At 45.0% G+C, this 23,193-nt stretch overlaps 1 protein-coding gene across 3 annotated transcripts in view; it reads right to left on the reverse strand.

Annotated features, from left to right (window-relative positions):
- TNRC6C (trinucleotide repeat containing adaptor 6C) overlaps positions 1-23,193 on the reverse strand; it is a 104,331-nt gene that overhangs the window by 53,557 nt on the left and 27,581 nt on the right. For all 3 annotated transcript variants that reach the window (XM_038546472.1, XM_038546473.1, XM_038546474.1), the window contains one exon: positions 1,308-3,911. In XM_038546472.1, coding sequence (XP_038402400.1) covers positions 1,308-3,693 — 2,386 coding nt within the window. In that variant the 5' untranslated portion in view covers positions 3,694-3,911. The remainder of the gene's footprint in view (positions 1-1,307; positions 3,912-23,193) is intronic.

The raw sequence follows: 23,193 nt of genomic DNA on the forward strand, positions 1-23,193 counted from the left end.
GCTATGGTCTCAACTAATTCTACACTTGTTAAAACTGCACTTGTAAACCAGTGCCATCAGTTCTGGGCACAAAGATCCCCACAAGGCACAGCTTTTCCAGATGACAACACAAAGGATTTAAAACCACGATTATGAGGAATAGTGGTAAGGAGTCAGGAATATTTCCTGGAGAATGGGGAGATGGGACATGATAACTACGTGCTGTTGTCTGGAATTCCTCAACAGGGGACAAGAAGCTCCGCCTTGCTTTGTAGAGTCCCAGAGGACAATGCTACAGGAGTAATTACAGCCAACTGGAGGGAGGCTGATGGAGGCTCAGTCTAAGAAGACTCGATGGTGGCTCTGCCAGGAAAGAAGGGCTCAGGGTGGGAGGGCCTTGATGCAGAGGTCTCTAGCTGCGTGGGGAGAATGCAGACAGGGGAGGAAGACCCTGAGCAAGATGCCCTGACTTGGACTGGATTATCCTTCTGGTTTGGCGATTTGGTGAGTCCAGTTCTCACTGCCCCGGCCAACTCTGCCTGGAGCACAGTCAGACCACGGGCCAAGAGCTGATATCCTATTGAGAAAGTGGGGTGCTGGCAGCTCTTGTGAGAGCCCTGCTGGTGCGTCTTGTGTGTGTATTTCGTCACAACTCATGCCCCCTGTGGGAAGACTCTGGTCTGGTCTGGGAAGACTCTCTTCTGCCCAGTGTCCAACAGAGCACCTTGCACAAAGCAGGAACTCAAAATCCAAGTTTTAGTTTAATTTTAGGATTTTTCTTCCAGCTGGACTCATAATACGACTTGTACTGCATAATGCCACTCAGGCTACACGAACGATTTTGTTTCAGTGCCAACCACACATCAGGAACACCTGCGGAGGCCCACAGCTACCAATGCACGGGCTTCCCCACAGCCTGACGGCACCAGAGGTCTTGGCAACTGGTCCCCCAGACCCTTAGCTCCCATGCACTTCTAGCCAGGGCTGGGCTCGAGGACCCCTGGCTCATCCCATAAGGAAATGAAGACTTTTTAACTATACACCAGCTAACATAACAGTCCCCAATCTTTCCTGAAGAGGATTTATTTCTTCTTTACTCTCCTTAACGCTGAAAGTGCCGAATATCTTTCTTTCCCAAGTGGAAAACTATCAGAGAATCCTACCTTATCTACGCTCTTGGGATAATATTTAAGTACAATGCCACAAGGTGAAGAGCGCTTGGATTAATGTCCTTGGCTATACAGAAACAGCATAAGACTGTGTCTACACACTTAATGAGAATAAATGACATTTTTACCTTCTAAAGTTACCTCAAATGCCCTCCGTACCTGGACCAAGCAGTGGTGACCGATTCAGCTGGGTGCTGGCCTGGTGTGGCGGTGGCGTCTCGACCAGGTCTGTGCTGCTGCTCGTGGTGGTGGTGGTGGTGGTGGCAGCGGCCGTGGTGCTGCTCTGCAGGCCTGGATTGTTTCTATCCCACATGTTTACAGTTTTATTGTTGTAGTTGCTTGGGTCACCCCAAGCTGAGGTACCATCATCAATTTCCATTTTGCGTCGAATGGATGGTGGAGAAGGTTCCTCCCAGCCTGTGGCCTCACTGCTGTCCTTTTGTTTGACAGGGACTGGCCCCCCAATCCACCCAGTTCCTGTCTGTTTAACGGAAGCGGCTCCTCCCCAGTTACTCACATTGTTGTCTTGGGGTTTACCTGCCCAGTTCTGTTGGGGGCCAGGTTTTAAAGACTCTCCCCAGTTTGTCCCTGGATTCACCTTTGCATTTGTGCCATTACCCCAGCCACTGGTCCCAGACCTGGTGGCATCATTCCAACCAGACCCTGACCGATTACTGTCAGCATCCCATCCAGAACCATTTTTTTTCCCATCCCCCAAGTGTCCGAGGACAGAAGATGAATCTGTCCAATCTCCCCCTCCTGCACTCCAGGCTGGATTAGATTTTTGTCCGTCTCCCCAGTTCTGAGATTTGGGTTTCTGAGGCTCCCTCCAGGTGGGCGACTTATCCTCCTGATTTACGGTCCCACTCCAAGCATGGCCACTCTTGGAGGCAGCAGCAGCATTATTAACAGCAGTAGAGCTTATCGAGTCCCCCCAAACCCCTGGGCCATTTGGCGCTTTGTTGCTGCTGTCTCCCCAGCCTGTGTTTGCTGGCCCAGCAGCGGGCGGTGCGCTGGCCCACCCGGACACTGAAGAGGTATTTGTACTGTTCACGATGGACCCATCACTCTTCCCCCCTGAGTTTGAAGGCTGAGTAGCGGCACAGCCCCAGGCCTCTGTCCCATTGTCATTTTTTCTCTCAGACCTAGGGGACTCTTCAAATTCCCAGGCAGTGTTTTGTTTTACTGGAGTCTGTCCCCAACCAGTATTAGACAGAACTCTTGGGTCAAGATCGTTCCTTGGCAATTGGATGTGCCCCTGGTCTATCATCCCTTTATCTCGCCTTCGGCCTTCTGCTCCTTCCCTCCCGGAGCTTCCTTCGTTGTGACTGCCAGAACCGTCGCTACTTCCCTCACTCGCTGTTGTTCCAGAAGATGCAGCTTTGGCCCAAGAGTTCATGTGTTCGCCACCAGGCTGCACGGCAGGATTCTGGCTGCTAACACTCGGACTGTCCCACCCTGTTGATCCTTTCCCATTGATGTCACTGTTGGAATGCTGGTTTGGGGGCTTGCCCCATTCCCCATTCACACCGTTAGAGGTGCTCCGGCTGGGGTGGCCCCAAGCCCCCGAATGGATATGACTAACGCTGCTGTTGCTGCCACTGCCCCGTCCCCAGGCAAGGAGTCCGGGACCAGCAGGAGGGCCAGAGTCCCAGGCATTTCCTCCACTTCCTTCCTTCTGCACAGCACTGCTGGATCCATTTTGTTTAGCACTCAATGCTGAGTTCACAGTGTCTCCATTCCCCTGATTGAACCCAGAATTGCTACTTCCTGTGGCAGGGTTACCTGGGGACAGTCCCCACACAGAGCTGCTGATTCCTTCACCACCACTCCCACTGACTTGAGAAACTGATGATCCATTAGCACCAGGAAGGCCCTGCAGGTGGGGCGGGATGATGGCCCCCATACCAACAGCCATGCCCCAGTTTGGCAGTCCGTTTGTCTGCATTGCATTGACAGGGTTTGGTGAAGAGTTCATGGGGTTAGTGTTATTTGGTCCATCAGTGTTAAGGTTCTGAGGTTGTACGCTGAAAGACACATTCTGAGAAGTGGACGTTTGTGGTTCTGTGCTCTCTTGCGGCAGCAAGTTTCCCCAAGCACCTAAAGTGCCTGTTGGGTTCCCATTCTGGTTGCCCGTATTTTGACCTATGGCACTGACCGGACTACAAATACTGGAAGGGTTGCCTGTTGCCACAGTTCCTTCGTGTCCAAGTACAGGCCAGGCAGCTGGGTTGGCATTGGGGTTAAGGTTAAGATTAATGCCAGTATTGGAGTTGGAAGCACCCCAGCAACTCTGACTTCTCCCATCTCCAATCATGTTGTCCATTTTTCCATCCCCGGCACCGAGAGAGCAGTGAGTGGGGCCGGAGCTGGAGCCTGTGGCTACGCCCCACACTCTGGCTCCATTGCCATTACCGCTGGCGCCCCCTGCTCCAAGGGCACTCTGATTAGAAGGGCTTTGGACGAGTGCACCATTGGTGCCATTATTGCCATTTGTCTTCTTGGTATGTCCAGTGAAGGTGCCCTGGGCACTCCCTGTAGCCATGCTACTGTTCTCTGAGCCACAGTTGGAGGCAGAGTCAGTGTCTGTAGTACATTCTGAGGCAGATTCAGTCTCTGCTCCTGTGATGGAAGGCCACGCCTCCTTGTCAGTCCTGTCTATTATCACTTTATCCCAGCTGCTGCTGGCTTCACCTCTGTACGTGGGCTGCTGTCCCCAGTGGGAACTTTCATAGTGATCTGCCAATCCACCGTGACCGAGATCTGAAAAACATGAAACACATTCAGAATCAGATCTTCCTCCCACTTGTCAATGAATCTGCTGTGAAATAGTCTTTGGGGGGGGAAAGCTCTCTTTATTTCCAGTTTCAATGTGGAATGACAAATGCTAAAAAAGGACTTGAGAAAAAAGTTACCTGCCTTCATAATACGTTCCCGTTTAAAAAAGAGCTAATCTGGGATCCCTCGGTGGCTCGGGGGTTTAGCGCCTGCCTTCGGCCCAGGGCACGATCCTGGAGTCCCAGGATCGAGTTTCACATCAGGCTTCCTGCGTGGACCCTGCTTCTTCCTCTGCCTGTGTCTCTCTCTCTCTCTCTCTCTCTCTCTGTGTATGTGTGTCTCTCACGAATAAATAAAATCTTTTTTAAAAAGAAAGAGCTAATGTTTCTAAAGTTATATTTATCCTCACCGCTACACCACACTATTATCCCTTTTGAGGAGACTCACAGCACACATGAGCACATGAGCATCTCTAAGAGCATCTGGAGGAAAGGAAGCTGTGTAACTGGAATGCAGCAGGCTGGAAATTTATGTGACTGTGCCACACCCGAACATACTCCGGCTGTGGTGACATGTTCACGTGGGTCTGTCAATACAGTTTATAGTTCTCTTCAAGACCTCCAACTGGGGCTACACGGCTCATTTAGTGGGAAAAAACTGTAAATACCGTGCAGAACCATATAATAGAACCAATATTTTGGGGGTGAGGGACAGAGGAAGAGAGAGAAGAGGCATTAGAAAGTGCTATCTTGGGCAGCCCCGGTGGCTCAGCGGTTTAGAGCCACCTTCAGCCCAGGGTATGGAGCCTGCTTCTCCCTCTGCTCGCTCTCTGTGTCTCTCGTGAATAAATAAATAAAATCTTTAAAAAAAAAAAGTGCTGGGGATCCCTGGGTGGCGCAGCGGTTTGGCGCCTGCCTTTGGCCCAGGGCGCGATCCTGGAGACCCGGGATCGAATCCCACATCGGGCTGCCGGTGCATGGAGCCTGCTTCTCCCTCTGCCTGTGTCTCTGCCTCTCTCTCTCTCTCTGTGACTATCATAAATAAAAAAAAAAAAAAAAAAAAAAAAAAAATTTAAAAAAAATTTAAAAAAAAGTGCTATCTTATGTTATCAAGAGTATGGACGGTTAGAAACAGTTAATTACATTTATATTACTTTCTGTTTTTACCAGCAACTACAGTTTACTATTATTAAACACAAATAACTCTGAGAATCTTCTCCGCTTGTTCTCCATCTCCTTGAATCATATAGTGTTTGTACTGGAGACCAAAGAATAACATGATGCACTATATTCCATTCTAGCATTCATTTTGTTTCACCCTTATGATCCTTTTATAGAATCCAGTATTTGGCATCTGCATTTTATTTCCTAGGATTTCTAGTTTTTTGACTACTTCTAACATTGGAATCCAACTTATACTCCAGTGAATTTTCCAGCAGACTCTATCTGAGGTATGGATCACTCAAAACCTAATAAAAGTAATACAGAAAGACTAATTTAACCTATGCATGTAACAAACTCACACAGCTTAGAAATCCCTGATGGTTTTTTCAAACAGCATGATGTACAGATGACAAGCAGTAAAATATTTCTTCTCTTTTAGAACTTTTTCTTCAAATTTTTAACAAGAAAAATCTTATTCCCAGGCAGTAGAACTGGGTTTCCCCACAGAAAATTCTCTTAAAGTTTAATGGAGCTAAAAGGAAAATGGGAAGTGTGTAAGAAATGATCACTATTGCTACAAAGAATGTCCTAGAGACAACTTCAACCTTAAAAAAAAATAGCAGTTTTTGTTGTCAAATTTATTTTTTTTAAAGATTTTATTTATTTATTCATAGAGACACAGAGAGAGAAAGAGAGAGAGAGAGAGAGAGAGAGGCAGAGACACAGGCAGAGGGAGAAGCAGGCTCCACGCAGGGAGCCCGATGTGGGACTCGATCCCCAGTCTCCAGGATCACACCCCGGGCTGCAGGCGGTGCTAAACTGCTGCACCACCGGGGCTGCCCTTGTTGTTGGATTTAAAAGAGATGTAATGAGTTCCGAATTTGGCTCTCTGTGTGCAGCAATATGATGAAAAGGCAAGCTACTGAGAGATAAAATATTTGCAAATGACATATCTGACAAGGGGTTAATATTCAAAATATATGCAGAACTGGTACAACTCAACATCAAGAAACCCCAATAATCTTTTTTTTTTTTTTTAAGATTTTATTTATTTGAAAGAAAGAGAGTACGAGTGGTGGGGAAGTGCAGAGGGGAGAGAGAGAGAGAGAGAGAAGCAGACCTCTACTGAGCAAGGAGCCCAATGTGGGGCTTGATCCCGGGGCCTGGAGATTATGACCTGAGTTAAAGGCAGACACTTTACCAACTGTGCCGCCCAGGTGCCCCGAAACTCAAATAATTAGATTAAAAAATGGGCAGAGGAGGGGTGCTTGGTTGGCTCAGTTGATTAAGTGACTCTTGATTTCAGTGCCAGTCATGATCTAAGGGTCATGAGATCAAGCAGTGTGATAGGCTCGTGCTCAGCATGGAGTCTGCTTGAGATTCTCTTTCTCTCTCCTTCCCCCACTAAAATAAAATAAAATCTTTGAAAAAAAAAATGGGCAGAGGACCTGAACATTTTTTCCAAAGAAGACACATAGATGGCCAACCGACACATGAAGAGATATTCAGCATTACTTATCATCAGGGAAATGAAAGTCCAAATCACAATGAGACATCACCCTATACCAATCAAAAAGACAAGATACGGGGATCCCTGGGTGGCGCAGCGGTTTGGTGCCTGCCTTTGGCCCGGGGCGTGATCCTGGAGACCCGGGATCGAGTCCCACATCGGGCTCCCGGTGCATGGAGCCTGCTTCTCCCTCTGCCTGTGTCTCTGCCTCTCTGTCTCTCTCTGTGTGACTATCATGAATAAATAAATAAAATCTTTAAAAAAAAAAAAAAGACAGGATACAACAATTCACATACATTGTTGAGTCAGAGTGCGAACTGGTGTAGCCACTCTGGAAAGCAGTATGGAGGCTCCTTAAAAAACTAAAAATAGAAGTACCATACAATCTACTAATTCTACTTCTGGGTATTTACCCTAAGAAAATGAAAACACTAATTCCAAAAACAAAAAAAACAACAACAAAAAAAGCAGATGAACTCCTATGTTTACCACAGCTTTATTCATGACAGCTAAAATATGGAAGTAATCCAAGTGTCCATTAATAGATGAATGGGCAAAAATATATATACACACACATATATACATAATGGAATATTTATTACTCAGCCATAAGAAAGGATGGGTTCTTGGGGCACTTGGGCAGCTGAGTTGGTTAAGTGTTTGCTCAAGTCATGATCCCAGGATGCTAGGACTGAGCCCCAAAGCAGGTTCTCTGCTCAGCATGGAGTCTGCTTCTCCCTCTGCCCCTCTCCCTGCTCATGCTTGCTCTTTCTCTCTCTGAAATGAATAAATAAAATGTTATTAAAAAAAAAAAAAAAAGAAAAGATGGGATCTTGCCATTCCTAGAAACATGGAAGGACCTAGAGGGTCTTATGCTAAATGAAATAAGTTAAATGAAATGTGTCAGAGACAGATACTGTATGAATTCACTTACATATGGAATCTAAAAAGCAAATGAAAAATAAGAAAACAAACAACAAAAAGACAGTAATAGACTCAAATAGACTCATAAATACAGAGAACTGGTAGTTGCCAGAGGGAAGGGGGTTGGAGGATGGATGAAATCCGTGAAAGGGATTAAGAGGTCCGAATGAAAGAAAGAAGTCAGAGATGAAAGGTGCAGCATTAAACCACATTAATTTTGAAGTAGGTACTTCCAGGTGAAACGACAAAGGAAAAACAAAGCCAGGCAACACAAAACTTTAGGATCTAATTTTTTGCTGCCAAATACTAGGGCTGGCTCTGCAACCCTGGTTTATAGCAATTCCCCCCAATGCTTTTTCATGTGCTATAAAAACTAGCTTTTGTAATAACTACTTTGTTTTTTTTTTAATGTTTATTTTATTTATTCATGAGAGACACAGAGAGTGAGGCAGAGACATAGGCAGAGGGAGAAGCAGGCTCTTTTTGCAAGGAGCCTGAAGCGGGACTTGATCCCCAATCCCGGGATCACACCCTGAGCAAAAGGCAGATGCCCAATCGCTGAGCCACCCAGGCAGCCCTGTAATAACTACTTTAAAGAGATAAATGAGCCATTCACTTATTTAATGCAGAAAATAAGACCAAGGTAAAAAAAAAAACAGAGATTATCGGTTATTATCAGCACATCTCCCCCAGTTTGTTCTCCTATCAGTCTTTTTTTTTTTTTTTTTTTCCTCCTATCAGTCTTGATTCCCTCAAGGATAGGATACACCAGGACCAGGACAGTACTCACTGCAACCCACATGCAGACAGCAGGAGGTAACCAACCTGGCTTACCAATGCATTCTTTCCCAGACCTGGAGTACCTTTTGAATACATAATATTTTTTTCTATCCCATGAATAGGTCACAATGCAAAAGATTCAGCTCTTTCTTAATAGTCTAGAGGGTTTGTGTGGAATGCCTTTTGTCTACAGCTCAGCCCCCAATCTGCTGGACTCACACTCAGTTATGCGTCAGGTTTAAAAAATGTATTTGGGGGGGATCCCTGGGTGGCGCAGCGGTTTGGCGCCTGCCTTTGGCCCAGGGCGCGATCCTGGAGACCCGGGATCGAATCCCACATCGGGCTCCCTGTGCATGGAGCCTGCTTCTCCCTCTGCCTGTGTCTCTGCGCCTCTCTCTCTCTCTGTGACTATCATAAATAAATAAAAATTAAAAAAAATAAAATAAAATAAAAAATGTATTTGGGGATCCCTGGGTGGCGCAGCGGTTTGGTGCCTGCCTTTGGCCCGGGGCATGATCCTGGAGACCCGGGATCGAATCCCACGTCGGGCTCCCGGTGCATGGAGCCTGCTTCTCCCTCTGCCTGTGTCTCTGCCTCTCTGTCTCCCTCTGTGTGACTATCATGAATAAATAAATAAAATCTTTAAAAAAAAAAAAATGTGTTTGCATCCTTGATGGATAAGAAGGATAGCATCCCAAGTCAGTGGAGAAAGGAAGGACCAGCTAATAAATGCTGTTGGGACAGGTGGAAAAAATAAGATCCTTGCCTTCGATCATACAGAAAAATCAGCTCTAGATGGATTAAAGACCTAATTACGAAAAGCAAAACTTTTTAAAGCTCAATAAGGAAGTACAGGAGGCAACTTCTATGACCTGGGACACTCGCCTTCCTTAAGAGCTGATAAATTTGACTCTTAATATTAAAAACATCTAGGGATCCCTGGGTGGCGCAGCGGTTTGGCGCCTGCCTTTGGCCTGGGGCGCGATCCTGGAGACCTGGGATCGAATCCCACATCGGGCTCCCGGTGCATGGAGCCTGCTTCTCCCTCTGCCTGTGTCTCTGCCTCTCTCTCTCTCTCTCTCTCTCTCTCTGTGACCATCATAAATTTAAAAAAAAAAAAAAATTAAAAACATCTGTATGGCAGCAGATACCACATAAAGGAAGCTAAAATATAAGCCACAGACAGGAAGAAGAGAGAACAGAATAAAGGATAAAGAATGCCTAACTCAATTAGAAAAAGACCAACAATCCAAAAAAGGAGGGAAAATGACAGGAAGAGGCAATCCAGAGAAGAGGACCCCCTCAACAGCCACCAACACATGAAAAAGTAACCGATCTCATCAGTAACCAGGAAACATACTTGAACACTGCAAGACATCATTTCACACATAACATAAGGATTGATTCCTTTTGGGGGAGATGAGAATAGGATGGAGCAACATCTGTACCATTTCTAAAATAGAGTTCTAAAGCAAATATGGCAAAAGATTATGTTACATCTGTATTCTGGACACAGTTATATTATTTTCTGTGTACTTTTATCTTGAAAATATTTCAAAAAATTTGAAAAAAAACTTTACGTGCTTAATTGTGATATCAAATGAAGTGACATAAATGGAATCCCAAAAGGCACCCAAGGTGAGCAGCCAGTTCTACTAGCCAGTAGGGATGTAATGAAGAGAACAGATCAAGCCTGTACTGTTAGAAGACTGTGTGAACTTCATGCAAAGAGACTCAATGTGATCAAAATTACCAATCTGGCCATTGAATTAAGCCTAGTTCTGGAGGTGGGTCCTGGAGAGCTGTTTTACAGCCATCATGCCTGCTGCACAGTAGGGAACCAGTAAAGCACTTACGTACAGAACAAAGCTGAGCTCCAGCTAAAGCTGCTCACTATCTGAACAACACCAAGTCCCTTCTCTGCTCCACAAAGACGAGGACAGACTATATAATCCCTCAGGTTCTTAGCTGCAAACTGGACGATGTCTAGAGCTGCCATACACTACACGATAACATGAGAATTACACACAAAAGTACCACGCCGCATATCTGGCAGATTCAATCCCAACCCTGGTATCAAAGCCAAGATTTCTCTGTAATGTGGTAAAATACACATTTCCCATCTTAACCTTTTGGAAGTACGCAAGTTGGTGGCTTTAAGTATATCCATGCTGTACAAGCATCAGCATTATCCATCATCCCAACCTCAAAGTGTGACCTGTGACACAAGAATGCCACTCACCCCTCCTGCAGGCCCTGACTATTCCTCATACTTCCTATAAACAGAATTGAACAGTATTTGTCCTTTTCTGTCTGGCTTATTTCTCACAGCATCAAGGTTGTTGTTGTTGTTTTTTTTTTTAATAGTTTATTTATTTGAGAGAGGGAGAGAACAGAGGGAGAGGGAAAGGAGAGGGAGAAGCAAGTTACCCACTGAGCAGGGAGCCAGCTGTGGGACTCCATCCCAGGATCCTGAGATCATGACCTGAGCCAAAGGCAGATACTTAACCAACTGAGCCACTCAGATGCCCCTTCAGCATCATGTTCTCAAGGTCCATTCACATTGTAGCAGGTGTCAGAACCTCCTTCCTCCTTTTTAAGGCTGAATCATATTCTACTCTATGTATACACTACACTTTGTTTACCCACTTACTCATCCATGGGTGATCTGAGTTGCTTCCACCCTTTGGCTATTATGAATAATGCTACTATAAACATGAGTGTACAAGTATCTGTTCCAGTCCCTGCTTTCAATTCTTTTGGGTGCACCTCCAGAAACAGTACAGCTGGATCATACGGTAAACCTAGGTTTAATTTTTTGAAGAACTGCCATGTTGTCTTCCACAGTGGCTGCACCATGGTAAACATTCCTACCAGCAGGACACAAGGGCTCCATTTGCTTCACACCCTTGACCACATTTGTTAACTTCTGTCTGAATAGCAGCCATTGATGGTTGTGAAGTGGTATCTCATTGGGATTTGGATTGGCAATTTCCTTCTTTTTTTTTTTTGAAAGATTTTATTATCCATGAGCAACAGAACGAGAGAGAGAGAGAGAGAGAGAGAGAGAGAGAGAGAGAGAGAGAGAGAGACACATAGGCAGAGGGAGAAGCAGACTCCCTGTGGGGAGCCCCATGGAACTCCAGGATCACGCCCTGGGCGGAAGGCAGACGCTTAACCACTGAGTCACCCAGGCGTCCCTGGATTTGCATCTCCTTAATGATTAGTAATGTTGAGCTTCTTTTCACATGTAAAGCAAAGACATTTTAATAATCAAACTGTTTAATTTATTATGTTTAAAATGAACAGAATCAGAGACAAAGCACTACATTGTCTGGAAATAAAAAAACATAAAACCGGGGATCCCTGGGTGGCTCAGTGGTTCAGTACCTGCCTTCAGCCCAGGGTGTGATCTTGGGAGTCCCGGGATCAAGTCCTACGTCTGGCTCCTTGCATGGAGGCTGCTTCTCCCTCTGCCTGTGTCACTGACTCTCTCTCTCTCTCTCTCTCTCTCTCTGTGTCTATCATGAATAAATAAAATCTTAAAAAAAAAAAACATAAAACCCAATGAGCTTTCAATAAAACTGCAGAACAATTCCAACATATGCCATCCTGCTACTCAGATTATTTTGTTTTGGAATTTTCCATAAATATTTATAATCAAAATATGAAAGTGTAAAGAAGAAATATGAATGCAAGAATGAGCCAAAACATTTAATTTCATTTTTAAAAAACATTACTTTTTTTGATTGATTGGTTTTGGGGGAGGCAGATACAAAGAATCTCAAGCAGACTCCCCACTGAACACAGAGCCTGACGTGGGGCTCAGTCCCAGGACCCCAAGATCATAACCTGAGCCAAAACCAAGAGTTGGACACTTAATCGACTGAGCCACCCAGGTGCCCAAAACACTTAATTTTAGACACAATGAGATGATAAAATATAGGGCAATGTTGTTGCTAATGAGAAAAATAAATAAATCTAGGTTTTTATATTTGGAGCTATATAACATTCTCTAGGAAAAAGCAATTTATAAACTTCTCTATGAGGTAGTAAGAGGCTAATGCTAATATTTAAGTTCTGTACTTTCAGATAGTTCTTTCCCTTTAGATATTTACAAGAAAAACAAATAGGCAAGGACCAAAGGCTAACAATGGCATTAAGGAGATAATCATGTGAGGAAGTAATTTTTTTCATTTACATAAATTTAAAAATCTCAAATTTCAAAAAGACGCCAGTCATTAAGATTAAAAACAAAAACAAAAACAAAAACACAATAATAACACCAAGGTAGGGACGCCTGGGTGGCTCAGTGGTTAAGCATCCGCCTTTGGCCCAGAGCATGATCCCCGGAGTCCAAGCATCGAGTCCCACATCAGGCTCCCTATGAGAAGCCTGCTTCTCCCTCTGCCTATGTCTGTCTGTCGGTCTGTCTCTCTCTCTCTCTCATGAATAAATAAATAAAATCCTAAAAAAAAAAAAAATAAATAAAACACCAAGGTATATCCAGGGTATCAGAGATGCCAACACAGCTGGGCTGTTTCTAACAAGTATGTCCAACTTCTCAAGAAATGATCACCACAATGAGAAAACTCCTGCTGATGTTCATTCCTTCCCAGGGTTTGAGATAAAGAGCTCTGGAATAGAATAGCAAAGGAGGATCAACATTGATGTGGCAGTATGGGCAGGAAGGAAAGTCACTTCTACAAACATGCCCAATATCTGAAACAACAGAAGAGGAGGATCAAGTCATGCCTGTGAGTTTATATATTGAGTATCTCTATAATCATGTTTAAAAATGAGAAACAGAGGGGCACTTGGCTGGCTCCGTTAAAAGAACACTCGACTCTTGATTCTGGGGTTGTGAGTTTGAGCCCCACATTGGGTGTAGAGATTACTTACAATAAATAAATACAACTTAAAAAGAATAGGGAAACAAAATCTCCCCATGAACACCCCCATTCAAGCTCCCTCATTTCCTGATTGTAATAGCTCTGCAGCAGCCTCTGCATACCCTCCTCTCCCCCTCTCCAGGGTGTTCTACACCAAGTATTCTTTCCAAATGGACATCCAGCAGATCACGAATGCCTACTTGAACACGTCAAAGGCTTCCTAACATAAAGACTGAAGTCTTTAAGCAGCCAGCTAGGCTTGATCCTTTCTGGGGACCTCACTTCCCACAATTCTTTCCCTTGTTCTGTGTTCAAGCCAGCTCCTCAAGGCTCCATCTGCACTCTGCTACCCCAACAACAGGGCTTCAGAAGAAAGCCGTCCCCAACCTGCACTCAATGTCTACTCTCTTCTCTCTTCTCAACTTAGCAGATACTTCGTTTGAGAAGCTTTTTCCTTCTCCACTTCCCCACTGCCCCCCAGGGCCCTTGGACACATTCATCCTAACAGTCTTCCTCTCCTTTTAATGTGTTTAGACCAGGGATTGGTGAACATTTTCTGTAAAGGGTCAGAGAGTAAATATTTTAGGCTTTGTGGGCCAGATGGTCTCTGAAACAACTACTCAATCCTGTCACTGTGCAGCAAAAGCCGCCATAAAGAATACGTAAATGAATTGAGTATACGGCTGTGTCCCAACAAAACTTTATTTACAAAAGCAGGTGGCAGGCTAGATCTGGCTTGTGGGCCATGGCTTGCCAAGCCCTGATTTAGATGGTAACAATTATGGGGTGCCTCCTACATGTGGGCATCATGCTGGGGACACAGTGCCAAACAAGATAGACAAGTTTATTCTCTCCTGGAGCTGCGCATCTTGGTGTGCATTATCCATCCGTGTGACAGTCTGTCTCTCCTCCTAGGCTGTAAACTCTGACAAGCCAAAGACTGCCCACTTTTTCCCCTCCACTGTTCAGCAGAGCAGTTGACACATAATCGGCAGTGAAAAAGTGAGATCAAGTTTATATTTAGTCAGAGTTATAACTGACACTGACATCTACAAGTAAAACACAGTTTCCTTCACAGTTAAGTCCTAGAGCCACAGATGTCCATCTGGAGCAATGATGTCTTACTTAGAGCAAACTGCTAAGCAGTTGTGTGCTTGCATGATCCCCTATGCAGGGTCTTAGGGGTTCCTGGAGAAGCTGCAGGCTCCCGGCAACCTCATGGCCTGACACATCTGTCCCCATGCTGGTTTCATCTTCTGCTGACATTTAATGTCTGTCCTGCCGTTGCTGGGCACACCACTACACCTACCTCCTCCTTTCCTTATCTCAGCTGTTCTTCTGTTTCTTACTTCTTTGGTTCTTCAGCAACATCCAAACATACTAGGTCTCCAAAAATTAATTCAGGGGCAGTATGTGGAGACAGAAAATACACGAAAAAAAGTAAATAAAAAGTAAACAGAAGGTAGTCTTTGTGCTTATTCTACCATCTGAGCTTTCTTTGCAAGGGCAGGTTCTAAGGATTTCTCTAAAAATTATGAATGAAAAAAAATTTTAAAGCTAGGGACTATATACATCATACTGAACTATTAGTTTATCATCAGAAACAACTCTGAAGGAGTGCACCCTATCATTTTTCTTTCTACTTGTGTAGGTGGGCATCAACAAACAGCCGGAGCTCTGGGCTGGCTCAGTTGGAAGAGGATGCGACTCCTGATCTTGGGATTATGAGCCTGAACACCACATTGGGTGTAGAAATTACTATAAATAAATAAATAAATAAATAAATAAATAAACTTAAAAAAAATATATGTAGACAATCAACTGTTATCAAGGGCATTATTTGGCACAACTTATAAAATTTAAATGTGTTAAATTTAGATATAGTAGATAATGGGATTATACCAAAGTTAAATTTCCAATTTGCACAGTTGTACTCTAGTTATATAAGAGAACTTCTTTGTATATAGAGGATATTTAAGGATTATGATATCTGCAATTTTTTAAAGATTTTATTTATTTATTCATGAGGCAGAGAGAGAGAGAGAGAGAGAGGCAGAGACACAGGCAGAGGGAGAAGCAGGCTCTATGCAGGGAGCCCGACGCAGGACTCGATCCCAGGTCTCCAGGATCAGGCCCTGGGCCAAAGGCAGGCACTAAACTACTGAGCCACCGGGGCTGCCACCTTAAATGCTAATTTTTCTCTATACCCCACTTTGGTGGCAGTAGTTGAGGCTAAAGTGGTAATGATTATCTAGTCTGAAGCCCTTGCTGTGTGAGATGGGGAGGTGGAATGAGATTTAGGTGGGAGAATTAGTAGGACCTAGTGAAAGGATGGACATGTGGGGAGAAGAGGATTCAAAAGTGATGTCCAGATCTGGGGTTTGGGCCCTGAGTGGATGGCAGTGCCGACCACGGAGGTCAGGAGTACTGCAGTAAGAGTGGTTTTGGGAGGGGAAAGGGGGAAGAAGATGATGGGGGCCTACTTAGTTATGTGTGTCTGGGTGCTTGCAACACATCCAAGTAGCTCTGCCCCAAAATCCCAAGAGTAATAAGCCTCAGAGATGCGTGTTTCAGCTCAGTGTAGGCCGGGCCCTCGTCCTGTCGGGTCTGTATTTGGACTAGCCCAGCTCTGCAGGTACTCTATCTAGCTCCTTCAAAGGCCATCACTGTTACTCCAGGCTCCTCTCCGGCTGGGCCTGTTACCCTCCTTAACAGCCCGGTCACGCAGGAGCTGTATCTTATAGGCCCTGAGAATTTCAGGGGCTGTCACTAAGCAGTGCCCTTTTCCTCAAAAGCAAGAACACATCTGCAAGTGGTGCATGCCAGGAGACAAGTACTTGGAACTCAGAAGTGAGCTAATCGTTCTGGAACTAGGGATGAACAGTGGGAAGGGGCAAAAAAGAGCAAGAAGGCCAGTGGAGAAAAGCAAAGGATGGGAGAGATGAAAGCAGATGAAGAAATGTCTCAATAGAGCGACTCTGAAGAGTGTTCTGCCGAACGGCAGGTAGCCCTGTGCTCTGGGATGGCGGGAACAAAACAGAGGCAACACTGGTACCACAGGAGTCCCCAGAGGCTCAGTTCTCACCTCTGCACAGAAACGCCTGCATCTGCATGGAAACGAGGGCTTTTGTCCCCGAGGCTGCAAAGACTGGCAATATTTACACGTGGAACTCTTTGGAGGGGCTGAAAATGAGACTGAGGAGGTAATTTGCTCCTCATCTGTCAATGGTGTTATCACTTACTATGTAAGGTACTAAACAGAGTTTTCTACTTCAATGTTTTCAGGTGTAATTAAAATAGTAGATAAGGAAAGAAATGAAAGAGACAATTACAACAATGGTTTTCACTGTGATTAAACTCTCGGACCTCCAAACTCATCTAAATATTTACCTAAGAAAAATATTTTTGTGGGCCCTATTTAAACACGTAACAACCAAAAAAGCTAAGGATGAATAGTAAAACTTCCTCTACGTCATCATGGGGCTATGCTTCTGATTTTTGGCCCTATCCCTTGATGTTCCTGGTTCTACCATGTTCTCAGAGTCCCAGGAGCACACTGTACAAACATCTCTCTGCAGAGTGGGGGCCCCAGTCAGGGTGCCCTCAACTGTCCTTTCTGGAGATGCTCAACAGACATCCTGATGGACTGACCAAGACTGCATGGATGCGCAGGGCCTGCTGTCTGCACAGGGAGAAGCCCAGGCCACGGTCGAGACAGGCATGACACACGCAGGTGCCGCTCTGTGCCTTAGTCTTTCCTTAATCCCCCTCTTTCACTTGTAGCATGTTTTGTCATCTTTTTTTTCCTGCTCAAGAAGTTTGACAATGAGAATCAATTGTGTAATCAAGTAACAGGTTACTTTACTATTTAAAAAATAAAATCATTTGAGGGGTGCCTCGGTGGCTCATTTGGTTAACCATCTGCCTTTGGCTCAGGTCATGATTCCAGGGTCCTGAGATTGAGCTCTGTGTCGGGCTCCCTGCTCAGCAGAGACCCTGCTTCTCCCTCTCTCTCTGCTGTTCCCCCTGTTCATACTCTCTCTCTCTCTCAAATAAATAAAATCTTTTAAAAAAATAGTTGAGGGCAGCCCCGGTGGCTCAGCAGTTTAGCGCCGCCTACAGCCTAGGGCGTGATCCTGGAGACCCAGGATCGAGTCCCATGTCGGGTTCCCTGCATGGAGCCTGCTTCTCCCTCTGCCTGTGTCTCTGCCTCTCTCTCTCTTTCTCTGTGTCTCTCATGAATAAATAAAATCTATAAAAAAAAAAAGAAAAAATAGTTGAAACATAAAAATAGATTTAAGAGGTTGAAAGGTCTCAAAAGCTAAAGCAAAAAGTTATGATTTTAATGCAATGGTTATGGTTTTCAACTACAGACTCTTGATTTGAAAATAACACCACAGTCTTATTGAAGTGGTAAAAACAACACAAGCAACAAAACACAAACAGTTGAGCTGCTAATGCCAACACACAGAGGTGTTAACCCTAGAGCCACTTTGGAAAATTAGGCTACATCCACTCCCCACTGTCAACTTCCCAGACTCCTTTCAAGTCTTCTATGGGTCTCTGAGGAGCACAGTTTGAACAGCTCTGTTCTGGGGAATCCTTTTTTTTAAGACTTTATTTATTTATTCATGAGACACACACACACAGAGGCAGAGACACAGGCAGAGGAAGAAGCAGGCTCCATGCAGGGAGCCCGACGTGGGACTTGATCCCAGGACTCCGGGATCACACCCTGGGCTGAAGGTGGCGCTGAACAGCTGAGCCACCTGGGCTGCCCCTGTTCAGGGGGAATCCTTAAATGTCTCCCCCCGCCCCCTTCCATCTCCATCACCACCACCACCACCACCGTCACCGTCACCGTCACCTCCAGCACCACCATCACCAGCACTGTCTCCTCTAGCACCACTGTTGCTGCCACCACCACCACCTCATCACCACAACATATTCTAATATGAGAATTTATTCCAAAAATGAAAGTTTAGAAGACCATTATTCTCTTCATGTTTAAGGCACACCATTCTTGCTAAGGGAATTTTAGGACTTTGACAATATTTGAAAACATACTTTTCATAAACCAAAGTCTCTTGATTGTGTTATCAATTCACAAATCTGTTTTAGTCCTAGTCTAAAAGAGAGAACTACGGGGAAAGAGTTTTGTGAAATGACTGACTTGTCATTTCAGGAGCAGGCATTTTTAAGTGAATGAAAGCTCTGAAATAAACCAAGACGGAATACTCTCATAGGTGTTCTAGACGCTCCTGTATAGCTCAGCTCTGAAAGGCTAAAATCCATGCCTGTAACACGCAACGAGTCTGAGAGTTTATAAATAGGAGTTGTCATATTCATAGTACATCACACAGCACTTTGAATTTTCAAGAATCTCCATCCACAATGAATTAACTAAACCTTAACAAGTTATATCCATTTTACAGATGGGGAAACATCAGAGGGGTCAAACTCGGAAAAGGTGTTCTAACTAATAAGCAGTAAGGACTGCTCTGAAAGCTCCATCTAGTGCTCCTTCTGCTCCACCATTCTACTATCACAATAATTCCCCCTAAAAAAAGCCTTAAAAAGAAAAATGTAATGAAGTTTGTGTATTATGTTAAATTCTCTTTTCTTCTGCTGTTTAAATGGTCTACACACTCTAAAAATACGTATCTTTATAAAAATCTAAGGAACATAACTATCTTAAGTGATTAATTTAAAAGATTATACAATAGCATGATTTAAAGAGAAAAGTTTTTTTTTTAATTCCAAAATGTTACCATAAAAAGATAAAATTTTCAAGGAAAGGTATTTAATGAAGAGCTTCAGAAGCCAGAGTAAGCAAAATTTTAATGAGGTATCAAATTCATCAGATAGGGAAGTGTGGGCAAGATTTATTCAGAGTAAGTGTGCAGAATGCTTAATTAGCACAAAGGCTGACAGGAGCACAGGGTTGGTTCACTCCCCACGGCCACAGTCCCTGGAACTGAAATTACAAAACAGTAAAGCGCAGGTAATACAAAGCTATTCCAAATGCTTTCCACAGTTAATAATATGTTTCCTGATGCTTCCCGGTAACACAAGTTCCCTGCTGCGAGCAGGGTAAATGTTAACTGTTCTCAGCTTTGGGGAGGCGTCCCCCCTCCGCTGCATCTACCGTGTGCGAGAATCTCATGGAGACCGCGCTCGGAACTCAGAATTCCACCGCGGGACAGACTCTAACCATTTCTTCTGTCAACTTCCACGAATACAAGGGCTCATGAAAAGCAGACCAGACTAAAAGGTTTACTGGAGACAATGCTCAAGAGTGTACGCGCAAGACTCCGCTTTCGGGCCATGTGGAGCTTGCTCCCTCCGGGTTAAGAACCTATTAGCACCGCGACAGAATGGGGGCAGGCAGCGCTTCGCGTGTGGGGGTGGGGGCGGCGGCCAGGAGCTCGCAAGGAGACGGGGGGGGGGGGGGGGGGGGGGGGGGGGGGGTCGCGGCGGGGCCGGCTTCTCAGGTCGCCGACGCCCCCCGGGGTGGGGTACCCGCGGGCAGGGACACGCTACCTGGCAAGCGGGCCGCGGCGTGCAGCTCCAGCCGCTCCAGCCGCTCCAGCCGCTCCAGCATGCGGGCCGCGCACCGCAGGAGCCTCCCGCTCTGGCGCCTCCAGCTGACTGCCGCACCCGCACCCGCACCCACACCTGCACCGGCCAGCGCCCCAGCGACCTGCGGGCGACCGCGGGCCAGGGGCCAGCAGTGCCCTTTCCGCTCCAGGAGATACCCGATTCATCCCCTTCAGCGATGGGGAAGGCGTCCACGGAGGGGACTTGGAAGCTCGGATTATCTAATTGCAGCTGACACTAAACCGATCTTCCTTCCTCTTTAATGAATTCTTTCGATTGTCACCGTTTGCACTTCAGGACCGGCTACAGGGAGCTACGGGGAGCGCCAGGGCCCCTCTTCTGTTGGCCTGAGAGTCAGCTGAAAGAATAACAGAATAGTGCCTACTGGCTGCATGCAAATAAATGCTGCTCTTTCATACTGCCTTTGTTTTACGTCCCCCTTCTTCCTTCTCACTTTTCCTAAACAACCCTGAAACATTTGGCATACCAACACTGGCGATAATATTCTAAATGAGCCCCATATGTAAACTGGCAAGTGTCCAACTTCTTAATTACTTTCCTGCCTCTATCTAAAAAAGATCTAAGTAGCAAACACTACCCAGTGCATATTAATCAAAGCCTCTGTTTATAAATGTACAAAGCAGCTACCAAAACAATACATTGTTCTGCCTTTAGCACAATGAAAAGAGGTTTTTTTTTTTTTTTTTTAAAGATAAAAGCTCTCAAGTGTTTGGAGCCAGAGCTCTGCAGCAGACTTGCAAGAACATAGTCCACCTAGAAAATCACATAACAAAATGAAAATTTTCTGGAACCTGAATAGGTGTGAATCACTACATTTTTATACTACTACTTATCTTACCAGGTACAAGTGTTTGCCAATGGGCTAAATAAGCTCCCCTCCAAATTCATACATGAATTAAAACATTTTTCACTGCATTACTTTTTTAGAAGGCTAATATTTTTATTTCAAGACAAATGTTTTTATTTATTTTTTATTTATGATAGTCACAGAGAGAGAGGCAGAGACATAGGCAGAGGGAGCAGGCTCCATGCACCGGGAGCCCGATGTGGGATTCGATCCCGGGTCTCCAGGATCGCGCCCTGGGCCAAAGGCAGGCGCCAAACCGCTGCGCCACCCAGGGATCCCAAGACAAATGTTTTTAAATAGAGAATGTGGACTGGGGCTGGCAGGGACCCTGGCCTCTTCATCTCATGTTGCAGGAGACCCTCTGCCCCGGGGGCAACTTATGTCTCTTTGGATCCTGTGATGGAAGACCTGAGACCCAGCAAGAAGTTCAACTGGTTCCCAAACACAGGTCATTCTTTATCTCCACGTAGCAAAGCACCCTGTCAGTCACTGGAAGGTTAATAGACTTCCAACTGTTTCAAAGAGACAGCAGTTGAACACTGTCTTTGTCCCTCCTGCCTCTTGACAGTCTCAACTCACCTACCACTAGCTCATGCCACAGGGCAAGTGATAACCACTGCTCATATTGAGCACCCATATTAGAGACTGGGTGGGCAAAAAAGATGTCCTCCCAGTTAGAATAGCTGGGTCAGCAGGGGTGCCTGGGTAGCTCAGTCGGTTAATGATCAGACTCTTGATCTCAGCTCTGGTCTTGATCCCTGTGTGTCAGTTCGAGCCCCGAGTTGGGTTCTATGCCTGGTATGGAGTCTACTTAAGAATAAATAAGTAAAATAAAAAGAATAGCTGTGTCAGGAGACAGAACCACCTAAAATTTTAATACATTCTCCCAAACTGCCCTCCCTAGTGGCCACACCAGGTACATTGCTACCTGTAGCAAATCAGAGTTGCCCCTTCCCACACCCTCACCAGTCAGATGGAGTTGGAGTCTTGTGGTGAAGACTAAACAGTATTATGTGTGAAGCACTTGGATTGAGCACATAGCACTCAACAGTACCTCTAGCATTACAATAGATTTTCAGGTTTTGGCAGTTTGGTGAGTGAAATACGGTATTTCACTGTTGTTTTCATTTTCATGTATTTTCCCCCCGGTCACAAATAATACTCTCTCTCAAAATGTTTAGGGCTCATTTGTAGCAGCTTTATGACCTGCCTGTTCCCATTTTGCCCATTCTCCTCTTGGGCTGTCTTTATCCTCGCTGATTGATAGGACTGCTCGGCATTTCCTCTCAGGTTTTATTTATGGGCTTGTACGAAAGTCTGTAACTTTTATACACTCAACTTTGTCAGCCTTTCTTTTCATGGTTTCTTGCTTATGAAAGAATTTTAGGCCAGGACTTGGAAATGTTCTCCTGTATCACCTGCAACAGTTTCCATGTTTGTTTTGTATATAGCTTTCTAGCAGTCGGCCGCCAGGAGCTGCCACACTTCCCCAGTAGTTTGGGGAGCCAGGCCATGCTAACCTAAACTTCTGCGTGTGCATGTTTTCCCTGGTCCCTCAGGGGCAGCTCATCCATTTATTTGTTTATTCTTGCTCCAGTAACACGCAGATATAATTAATTACTAGAGGATCCTAGCTCTATTTGATAGCTCATTATTCTTTTCAAAAATTTTCTGGACTATTTTAGTTATGTACCATTACTCTTCTAGATGAACTTCAGAATTAGCCTGCCAAGTTCCAAAAACAACGTGCTGGGATAGCTTTGAGTCTGAATTTGATAGGACCGGGTCATCACAGTAAATTCTTGTGCAAGTTTATTGCTTGACTTAGTAATGCTACAGCCACCTTTCCAGCCCCATCTTGTCTTGCTACCCCTGCACTCTGCCCCCAGCCACGGTGAACCACCTTCATTAGCCATACACGCAGGCTGCTCCATCACCTGCCTTTCACAGCTAATCCCAAACTCAGCTCATGTCGACTCCGTGGGAAAGCCTTCCTTGGCAGTTCTCCATCCTTGATCTTGGGTCATCCTCCATCCTGCGCTAGCATGCATATAGCACCCCACAGTTATCTCTTACAGGTCACCCCAACCCACTTAGGCATGAATCGTGTATTCCTATACTTTGCAGGTGTTCAATAAATGTTTTGCTCAGTGACTTCATGTAGACATGCTTGAAGAATCCACAGTTCTTAAAAAAAAAAGGAAGGAACGAACGAACAAACCACAGTTCTGGCAGGTTAGCCTCTCCCTTGTCGGAGGTGGGCAAGCTCTATGTGGAACTGCTGCCAAAGCATTCAGATGAAGTAACCAAAGGAAAGAGTGCAAAAATATTAAGCTGGTGTACTGGTTTGTCAAAAAATGGCATAAATTGGCATTACAATTTTTCCATTTGAACAAGCTTGACAGATTACTGTAAATTACAAGGTGAATCATAACAAAGCTTTACAAGAGCCAGAGTGATCTACTGACTTATATCCTTTTCAGAAGCATGTGGAACATAAAGAAAAAGAACAAATAAAGAAATGACCATC

This window comes from Canis lupus, chromosome 9 (assembly GCF_011100685.1).
Source record: "Canis lupus familiaris isolate Mischka breed German Shepherd chromosome 9, alternate assembly UU_Cfam_GSD_1.0, whole genome shotgun sequence".
Classification (NCBI taxonomy): domain Eukaryota; kingdom Metazoa; phylum Chordata; class Mammalia; order Carnivora; family Canidae; genus Canis; species Canis lupus.